This window comes from Lupinus angustifolius, chromosome LG11 (genome assembly GCF_001865875.1).
Source record: "Lupinus angustifolius cultivar Tanjil chromosome LG11, LupAngTanjil_v1.0, whole genome shotgun sequence".
Taxonomy (NCBI): domain Eukaryota; kingdom Viridiplantae; phylum Streptophyta; class Magnoliopsida; order Fabales; family Fabaceae; genus Lupinus; species Lupinus angustifolius.
In genome coordinates this window covers 35486385-35497488 of record NC_032019.1, presented here as the reverse complement: position 1 = coordinate 35497488, position 11104 = coordinate 35486385, and the positions used below count along the sequence as shown (strand labels likewise).

The 11104-nt window shown below is 36.5% G+C and overlaps 1 protein-coding gene across 6 annotated transcripts; it reads right to left on the bottom strand.

The window, feature by feature from the left end:
* LOC109360846 (nuclear pore complex protein NUP62) lies at positions 233–10747 on the bottom strand. 6 transcript variants are annotated; one of them, XM_019605998.1, is made up of 12 exons: positions 10370–10747; positions 10315–10333; positions 9760–10245; positions 9039–9702; positions 7915–8011; positions 7325–7403; positions 5930–6052; positions 5764–5841; positions 4885–4988; positions 2725–2812; positions 2556–2654; positions 233–681 (listed from the first exon to the last, which is right to left on the bottom strand). In XM_019605998.1, exons 1-12 carry the CDS (start codon positions 10660–10662, stop codon positions 577–579), a joined length of 2235 nt encoding a protein of 744 aa, XP_019461543.1. In that variant the 5' UTR covers positions 10663–10747; the 3' UTR covers positions 233–576. The 6 variants fall into 6 exon arrangements, with proteins under 6 accessions (XP_019461543.1, XP_019461541.1, XP_019461542.1 ...); XM_019605996.1 differs by having other exon boundaries at positions 9760–9833; positions 9897–10747; XM_019605997.1 differs by having other exon boundaries at positions 10315–10747.

Here is an 11104-nt window from a genome sequence, read left to right as displayed (position 1 = left end):
ATTTTTATGATAGATTTTCACTATTTTTGGTTCCACGATACTTATGTTCATCAATTTAATCAATCAACTTCAGAAATCATTCATTCCACAAGACTAATAAATCAAAAGCAACCACCCACAAATATATATTTTGAACTGCTTAATTAGAAATCTATTTCAAAAATTATTCAGTATACTGATACCGAGTTGAATTCAATCTCACAAATAATAGAACTAATACAATTCCTCATGCTCTTTGAAATAAACCATTCAAAATAATTCATTCAAATCCTAATAGTTCACATCTTGTAAAGCTTGAAGTTGAGGATTGTTTTAAAACAAATATGGTATTTGATTCTTTCATGCATGGGGTTCTCAATAGTCAATACACATTAAAGTGACAATTTTCCCCCAGAGAAAATAATAGAGAACTTAATAGGAAGGTCTATAGAAAAATGAAAATTAACAATTCCGAAACAGTTCCTCCAGAATAATCTTGGACAGAAGACATGATAGCATCTTAATCTTTTTCTCTTCACAGTATTTCATCTAATTTTTGAAACCATTGATTTTGAGATATTAAACAAACTTGAAATATCAGAACTTCCAGTGTCTTGGACCTGTAAGTTCACCATTTGAGGCAGAAGCAGAACCAGAAGCTTGGTTAGGTAGCTTCTGAATGCGGGAGGAAAATTCTTCAGCCTGAAAAGGTTTCATCAAAGTCAGAGAAAAGTTAAGTTTAGAGAGAACCCTCATAATTTTTTCCATTGCCATTAACTTGTGAAATGGACAGAAATAAAGGGGTATGACCATTTAAACGATAAACAGCGCCCATCCTATATAATGAACCCACATCTTAAAGAACTGTGGACCCAGATTTAAGTAACCATGTGCTTATCTTAGTAATTCCATCTTAAGTTCTGGTTTGGCATCCTAGAAATCATGCAAATCTATTACTCAGAAATGTATAGTCCGTATTCAATTCCGACTTATAGGATCCTCTATAACTGATGGTTCCAGATTTCTAATAACATTCACGTGGAAACAGGTTAACATAAGGCAACAACTCCTCTCTATGATAAAAAGCAAGTTGATATATCCCAACTTTAGTTCTTATCTAACAAGCTCTAAAGCACTGATGTGTCACTTTGCCCTCCGTACCGGGTATGTATCCGATACCGATACGCTTCAATGTTTATCAAGAGAGTATCCAGGAAATTAAAATTTAAAGAATAAATAATTACATTGAAACATGTCCCATACGCTCAATACACAATGATGTTTCTGATTTGTTTTTCTCAGAAATAACATAGGACTCTTCAAAATCAGAGTCACATAATTTGCTCAAGCCCGTACGTAGTAGGAACTAGTTTCATGCAACTCAGATCACAGTACCTGTGCATACCGGTTTCGCTCCAGTTCAGTGTTGTCAATGGCAGATGGCGGCCCATGACGGACCTCATACCAGTACACGTACAAAAAGAGAATTGTGTATTTAGTAAGTATGTTCAGAATTTCTTATAGCCCAAACATCACCCAACATGTAAAGAAATACATCTGAGTTTCCTCACTCTCTTCATTGATTTGAAGAAAGCATATTATAAGGCACCTAGAGGTGTATTGTGGAAAACTCTCGAAAAGAAAGATATTTGAATTGTATACACTCTAGCAATCAAGGATATGTATGATGGGATCAACACCACTATGAGATCAAAATATGGGGTCTTACATTTTCCTACTGCCATAGGATTACACCAAGGGTCAACATTGAACCCCTACTTGTTTATATTGGTCTTAGGTGTGCTCACTAAGCATCTACAAGAATCAGCGCCACAACGAATGCTTTTTGCCATGAAGTTGTCCCACATGGAGACTCGGGAGAGAAATTAAATGGGAAACTAGAAAGATGGAGACAAACTTTAGAAGCACATGGCTTTCTTATAAGTCAAAGTAAGACGAAGTATATGGAATGTAAGTTTAACAAGAGGCAGACAAACCCTATTGTAGAGGTAAAATATGAAGATCATATCATACCACAAGTCACTAGATTTAAATATATTGGGTCAATCATAGGATTCAAGAGGGAGATGAAATTGTGGAGTACTTCAGATGTCATATATGATAGAAAGATGTCACACAAGCTTAAAGAGATGTTTTACCGTTCGTGAATATAAGACCCGCAATGTTATGAGATTGTTAGAAAAGATTGTGAAATCGTGCCTTAGATTGTTTGGATACATGTGTAAGTTAGTCCAATTTTGAGAAAGAAGGGGGGGAAAACATAGGCGAAACGATTAAAAAAGATTTAGAGATAAATATTTTATCAATAAACATAATTTATGATAGAGCATTATAGCATAATCAGATTGATATAGTTGACATGACCTAGTGGGATTTGTATCTTAGTCAATTTTATACTTGTATCATGAACTAATCGTCTCCTATAATTTAAGAATATGCAAATTGATGTATCGTATTCGATACTTATATCGCTATCAGTGCTTCATAGCTAACAAGTGCAGAAACAGATAAAAATTCCAATACATGGTGTAAATTGCAGAATGTAAAACACAAACCTTTTCATCAATCCACATCAGAGAAGTCAGTTGATTATTTAGAATTCGAACTACTGCATCTAATGGACTCACTCCATCAAGAGCATCAAGTTCTCCGCCCTGCATGAAACATCATCGTAAGAAACATTTCCTGTTCTTATATTAGAATAAAAGAAGTGACAAGTGTTACCTGATTTGAATTAAGGGATTGGATAATCGATTTGATCTGTTCTGTCATCTGTTCCAGCTCCCTTTCTATCAATTCAGAATGTTCATACCTGCAAACAAAAAGTATAAATAAAAAAGGGAAATATGAAGAGCACGAATTCGTAAAGCTGTACAGTTAACTTCATCTGATTATAATTAAATACATTAACAAAAAAACAGATATGTTTTGCACGCAAGAAGCATAGTCGAGACATATCCACAAAGAACTTAAATTTATTAATTTAATCTGAATCTTATAAAAGTGACTACAGCTTTAAAATCCTTTAAAACAATTTAGGGTACTGAACTCCGGATACTATGGAAGATCACCAAAACCTTGTTCCACAAACTATCATATCCCCATCTGACAGTTGAGCTTTGATTTAAATAACACCCACATAAGTATCAGAAAAATAGTCCTTAATCCTTATCGTGAGCGCCAAATAGTGGAAGCTCTGTGTGTTATCGCATTGAGAAAGAAGACTGTTTTGCGGGTCATGCAAATAGAAATATCATATTTGAGACCTGGATTTCAACCCAACTCTTGGCCCAACTTCAAGACCCAGTAGAAAACCTAATTTTAACCATTTCTATTCTACTTCAGTAGTTTCACATCCATCAGCAGTTTCTCACCCTTCAATAGTCTCTATGATGCCTCGATCCTCGCTTCCATGGAGCATTGCAGACTTCCACCTTTCCCTAAACCTTTCTACCTTTCTACCTTTCTACCTTTCATTCCACTCTCCCCTGAAGCCTGTGAATTTTCTCTTCTCAATGTTCAACACCTTTTGGTTTGGTAGTACATGATATTATGAGACTTGTGATTTGCAAACCAGTGTTGTTAAAACCGTACCGGTTATCAAACCGGTCAGGGTAATGGTATAGTGGTACAGTGGTTCAATCGGTGGTTCAGTAATTAAACCACATGTCGGTTAAACCGGACATACCTACTTATATTTATATATATATAAACCTATAACAAAAAAAATTCAAATAGGTTGATAATCAAATTTATAATCCACTCAAAATTACATAAACAAACAACTTTAAGTCTTTAACAAATTCAAAGTCTAAATTATAAAACATATATCAATCCAAAAGTATCACTTAACAACCGCAAAATATAAATAAATAATACAAATTCACAACTCACTCTACAAAACAAATAAATTTGGAGTTTTAAGCCAAGGAGTTAAAGTTGTCTCATATCGGTATTATATTTTTCCACCAAATCCTATCTTCGAAAGTACTCTAATATTACACAAATGTCACTGACATTACACACGAATACTAGGAACCAAAATGTGTAATCTAAGTATGCCTTGGAAGCATGTGCCTTGAAGTGTTGAAGAAGGGTTGGAAAGATGGGTCACCTTGTAATGAGTTTTTAAGTTTTTTTTCAAAAAAAAAAATGTGCATAAACCGGCCGGTTCACCAGTTTTGACTGGTTTTTGACCGGTTTTGATATTTGGTCGGTTCAACATCTGTACCATACCGGTTAGGGGTCCGGTTCACTGGTTTTCCGGTTGAACCGGCCAGTACGGTTTTTACATCATTGTTGCAAACCACTTATGTTATTTTTATGGGAATAATGAGTTTGTTTATATATTTTTAAACGTCATTTTGTATTTTAGGTGGAGCTACGCTTCGTGTTACGCTATATGATCTTAACCCCCGCCTGCTTCAAGGTTGACTCTACTCTTTAACAACCTTGATTGACATTACTTAGTTATAATATTGATATAGCATGTCAAATTTCATAAAAGCTACAAAGCATATCATCAAGCAGTTGATAATTTCATTAGTTTCAAAAGAAGATAATAAATTAACTGTAAGACAGTTTGGCAGCGCAGTGGAGTAGAAAACAGTTTTGGATCAACTGCTTGATCATAAACATCATAGTTATACTTTATTAAGTTTAATTAAATTCAGCATAAAATGTCAACATGATAAGTTGATAACTAAGTACATAACACAAAAGTATAGAATATAGCAAATCTAACAACTGCTAAAAGTGACACAAAATTGATCAGCAGTAACAATAAAGCAATTCAATCTTACATAGACTTGGACCAAAAACAGTTAGCCATCTGTGTACCCATGTAATAATCAAAAAGAAATATTTGAGTAATTGAACACTCACATTGCATCTCTTGTCGATGCAGCTTCATCATCAAGAAGGAATCCACGCTCATCCTTGTAAATACGTTCAGCTTCGTCTTCCATGCTTAATAAAGCCTTATCAACCTATAAATGCAGTGGTGGGAATACAGTGCTTTATTAACAACACCAAACACATTACAAACATATTTTGTGAAGATTTCAATGGTGAGAATGATAGCCCTTAGTTATTTATGAAACATAACTTTTCTGACACTAAAAAACAAAAATGTAAACAGTCCAAAAGAAAAATATGATTAAATGACCATAACATCTAGCTTCAATAATAAATACATATTAGAATAGAATTAACTTAATTGCTGAATTTCTGAATCTATACATTCCAACTTTTCATTTATTTGTCGAGATCCATTTTCATTTCTAAATACATTGTTTTGCTACCTATTCTACCTTACTTAATTTGTGTGCAGTGGTGTAATTGAAATGAATAAATGTTCCCTGCTTGTTGACTTTGAGCAAATCTGCCTTACGTACTTTATTTTAGTTGCTTACCAAAAGTGACCTATATGATTTTTACTCTATAACATAACAATGGGGAGGAATGCTTTATATTCTTAGCGCTGATTTTGTGGTTGTAGACCCTTACAAGTTCAGTGACCTATATTAGTTGATGGCACAAGACAAGCATGCAATGCAACCATCTTGGCCATATTATAAACAAAGGAATTATGTCGAGTAGAATTGGCATAGAAGTAACTTTCAAGCCTGAATATAAGAGTAAGTTACTATTTGAACAGAACATAGTTTCTGGTTAGATAACAAGACAAAGAAAAGCACAGTTTTAATGCATGAAATGAAGATGGGCATCGAACTATTAAGAAAAAATTGATCCTTAAAATACCTCCTGTTGATGAGTCTCTATCAACTCCAGTTGCCGTTCCAAATTTGACTGTGTCTCGACTACTTTTGCTACTTCAATCTGAATTTATGAGATTATTAATGAGTTATAGTCATTCGCATGTAAAAGAATACTAAGAAGGACCATTAGTAGAAAGTTATAAACAAACCTCAAGCCTCAATAAAACATCGCGATTTTGCAAAATCCTACGATCCCATTCAGCTATCGCATTAGCCTGTTTCCTAAATTTTCCACTACGCTCTTGCAACTCAGCATTCCACTCCTTGATAATCTACAACAAGCCACATCATTAGGAAAGCTGAGAGATAAAGATAGAGACTTGCCTAATTCTGTAAACAATACCAGTATTAGCAATATCCCACCAGGTTGTTAGATTGCAATCTTTTCAATTCACACAATCTTACACTTTTATGGGTGCTCTGAGCCCAATTAACCACACCAACTCGATTTGGTGATATCATATTCAGATCGTCAGGCAAGCTTGTATAATCAGTTAAATCGGTAATCCTTCGACCTGTTAAGCCAACAATAAGGTGGTAGGGCAACTCATTATTTCATTAAAAACCCAAGCCCGCCCAAGCTAATTTGACCTCTTCCCCTCATTCAACCACACTTGAACATCCTATTTGACCTCATTCTCTCACACCGAACCCTATTGTGGCAATTCATACTTGGCGCAATTTCATTCTGTGGGTCGTCCGACACTTCCACTAGATCCTTGCTTGGGTTTGGGTATGGCTGGGTTGTGGCCAATGGTTATGGTTGAAATCTTATCTGCTTCAAATAGTTTCTGTTTGGATCTGGGTGGCCTGGTAAGTGGTAGCAATTTATGCGCTAACTGTGATCTTTCAGTGCTGCTGCCTGGTGGTGGGTCTGGAGCTGGAGTCTTTCATGGGCTAGGATGCTAGTGAGCTGGGCGGGTCTTGTGTTAATGCTGTTAGTGAGGCTGGTGATGTAGGACCTTATGTGCTATTATTGATCACGCATTTTATGTGTTTAACCAAACCTTCCAATATTATGCAGGATCTCAATCTTAAAAACCTTGTTTACCTAACTTCTCATCCTCCATGTTATTATAAAAGTGAACCTTTGCATAATGGAAACAATGCCTGTTACTTAAGGGTGTGTGCTTTTTAAGCTGTGGATTTGAAAAGCGTGAAATTAAACCCATTTAAAATAAGTTTATATTATCATCTTTGGTCTTTCCACTATACCCAACTCTATTCTATATATCCCAGTAAGTCGCGCCCATCAGTGGATTGTAGATGCAAAGCATTCTTAAGTATCGTTCAGAAGGAAGTTAGCTCAAGTCCTAACAAAGCTATTAAGCTTAAGTCCTAACAAAGCTATTAAGCTCAAGTCCTAACAAAGCTATTAAGCTCAAGTCCTAACGAAGCTATTAAGCTCAAGTCCTAACAAAGCAATTAACCTCACTGTCCAAAGGTAAAGTCACACAAACATCAATAGTAGCCATAATTTTCTGACAGGATAAATAATAAATGATGTAGGGAAGGCATGAAAGAATATGGAATGCAACAAATACCTCCTCCACAGTCTTCCCAGTGATTTCAGACGGCAATTTTGGTGCAGCAATAACTGAAGTGCTCACAGTTGAAGTAGTTCTATAGGACAAGCGGGAAAAAAAGTATCAAAAGCACCTTCCTTGATTTATTATTCAGTCCTCATGCATATGCAATGACTTAAAGCATAAGAATGTAATCAAGTGTACTTGAACAATAAAGTAGGAAACTAAATACAGTGTAAAATGAAATAAGTGTTATTTTTTCAATACAAGGTAACAATCAATTATGAAGAGAAATTTGGGGGGAATCAAAGTAAACAAGAACAAGATAATGCAAGACTTGCACCGATCAGTAAAAATTAGGGGGGAAATAGAGAAACACTTGGAATGCAATAAGCATTCTTATTTTTTTACATAAAATGTATTATACATATAAGTTTTAGAATGAAATTAGCATCAAATGTCTTGATTACCAATATGTCATTATCTCATACTGCAAGATATCCAAATTTAAGAAAGAAAACCAGGATTTAGACAGAGAAAGGAAAAGTGAAAACAGATACAGAGAGAAAGAAATACTTTAACAATAGTCATATAAAATCTCTACATACCCTTTTGTAGAAGCCACAACAAGAGATGATGATGTCTGAGTTGCACTAGTGCTGGCACTGGAAATTGCTGGAGCACTAGAAGCTGAAGTACTCGCAGCTACAAAATCAGTTTTGAAGTGATCAATGAAACATCAGGTTTGGGAAAGTTTATGAACATTTTTTTCGACCAAAAGAATCTACTTAAGAGAAAAGAAATAAATTTTACAAGTGTATTATTACTGAAAATTCTGACAGAATGATGATATCAGTATGATAAATAACAGTCATAGGTCTATACAAAAATTAATGGAAACTCACTCTCTCTAGAACATCACATGAGAATGCTTCTCTCCACCCTATCTCAATTTGTTACTACTACCCCTTTGTTTCCCTCTTTTCGCCTTTTTATATTTCCACTAAAAAGATCCTCTCCTGCTCAACCAAATTTTCTTCCAACTGAACAACTAGTTATTTTTCCCATCCACAAACTTGTCAGGTCCTTTTCAACCTCTGACATTCTCATCATAACTCCTGGATTAATCATCCATATTCCTCTCATTCCTCCTATGATACAATGTCTACAAATTTTTACTACTTCACCTTCCCACTTTAATTAACATTGAAGTATAAAAATATCAAAATTTTACTACTAAATCCTAACCTTCGACTAAAAATGTAAAAATACATGTTCAAAAAGGAAAAGACAACTAAAAATTCTTCAAACTTATTTCAATCTAGCTCAAACGAGTGAGCAACAAATCAAGGAGGCAAAAAAATTTACCTATTTATTTTATGTTAACATTGAAAAGCAAAAAAAAAAAGATCCTTAACATTCTAGAAAGAAGTTCATCCATTCACCATAGATGTAGTTGTAAACATCATTTTAATAGCCATGAACTAATTATAGTGATTTCTAAAAGAAAAACTATCCTATTGCACTACTTTTTAATACCATTTTTAACCTAGTTAATGACACATCAATTCATGTTTAATCACCTGTATTAGATAGTTAACAGATAATCATTTTCTACAAAAGTATCCACTACACAACCACTTAACAATACAATGCTAGTGACTAACGATAAATTTATACAAATTAGTGTGAGAATCGGATTATAGGCGATTTTTCCAAAAAGATATCTCACCAAATGCAGGAGCAGTGATGCTAGAAACTGCCGGTGTTGACGTGCCTGAAGCCTTGTTGGTAAATGCAAAACCAGACCCAAAAGAAGCAGTGGATGCCGTAGAGGCTGAACTCCCTACTCCAAAACCTGCAAAAGATGACCCTCCACTGGCTGCACTAGCAGAGGTCGCAGCAGCACTTGCAGCCGAAGAAGCAGTAACACCAAAAGCAGGCACAGAAGCCGACCCAACAGTGCCACTGGTTGCAGGGGTCGTAGCTGTGGTGGTAGTCACAGTCGAAAACAGAGGTGCAGATGATGTATTGAATGTAAAAGAACTCGGCTTCGACGAAGCTGCTGATGCTTGTGTAGCGGAAACAGAAACTGAAGCCGGAGTTGAAGCCGAAGCAGAAGCAGCATTGGTTGTGAACCCGAAAGAGGGTTGAGAAGCAGAGGAATTAGTTGCTCCGAGTGAGAATCCAAAAGTACTAGACTGTGTCGTTGCAGTAGCAGTAGCAGAGGATGCATTTGTAGCAGGTGCAGATGGTTTTGCAAATGCTGCTGAAAACGGCGTCGTTGAGAATGAAGGAGTAGTATTAGAAGCTGGTGCTAGTGACCCTCCAAATGTAGTCGTTGCAGCAGCAGAGGCTGATCCTCCAAACGGTGTCGTTGTAGTAGCAGAGGTCGAACCTCCAAACAAAGTTGTTGCAGCAGTAGTTGTTCCTCCAAACGGCGTCGTTTGGGATCCTCCAAACGGCGTGGTTGTAGTAGCAGAGGTTGATCCTCCAAACGGTGTCGTTGTAGTAGCAGAGGTTGATCCTCCAAACAAATTTGTTGCAGCAGTAGTAGTTCCCCCAAACGGTGTCGTTGAAGAAGAAGTACCTCCAAACGGCTTCGTTGTAGCAGCAGAAGATGATACTCCAAACGGTGTCGTTGAAGACGCTGTTCCCCCGAACAGCGTTGAAGCAGAAGATGTTGCTCCAAACGCTGTCGTTGCAGAAGATGCTCCAAACGGTGTCGTTGCAGAAGATGCTCCAAACGGTGTCGTTGTAGAAGATGCTCCAAACGGCGTCGTTGTAGCAGATGCTCCAAACGCTGTCGTTGCAGAAGATGCTCCAAACGGCGACGTTGTAGAAGATGCTCCAAACGGTGTCGTTGTAGAAGATACTAATGTTCCACCAAACGGTGTCGTAGAGGAGGAAGTTCCACCAAACAGATTCGAAGCAGGAGATGAAACACCAAACGACGTCGTAGTAGATGAAATCGATGTTCCACCAAACGGCGTCGTTGAAGGAGTAGAAGTAGAGAACAAGTTAGAACCTGAACTCGCAGCAGATGAAGATCCAAACAAAGACGAAGCCGGAGCCGATGCAGATGCAGCCGGCGTAGAACCGAATCCAAAGGAGGAGGGAGTTGCTCCGAAACCGAATGACGGAGCAGCGGGTGTGGCGGCGGCGGCGGCGGCGGAGGTAGGGTTAGTGGTGGAAGAAGAGAAGAGAGAGGAGGAGGAAGCGAAAGAGAAAGCGGTGGAGGGAGAAGAAGAAGAAGAGAATGAGAATGGAGAAGAGGAAGAAGAAGAAGAAGAAGAATTGTTAGTGAAAGAGAATGGAGATGGAGAAGAAGAAGATCCGAATGAGAAACCTGACATTGTTGCGCGATGAGGAAGAGATTCAATTCGAATTTGATAGAGGAAGGGCTTTTGAACGCACAACTCAACAGGATCAAGGGTTTTACTCTTCTCTTGTTTCGGGAGGAAACTCGTTGGGAAGGGCGGTCACACCACCCGAAATAGATTAGTTTATTAACGAGAGCGAGTAAAAAAACTAAATATTTTTAGTAATATTAAAAAATTAGTAATAAAAGTATCTACTCGTACTAGAAAATAACTTGCTTATTTAATGACATATATCCTATTTTTAATTTTTATAATATATTTTAAAATAAAAATTTCTAGAAAAGACATATATGAGAATAAATTATATTTTGACGCGAAAAAATACTTTATTTTTAACTATTAATGGGAATAAACTAAATTATTAAAAAATACATTGGGAATAAAATCAACTTAACTCACGTATCAACCAAGAACA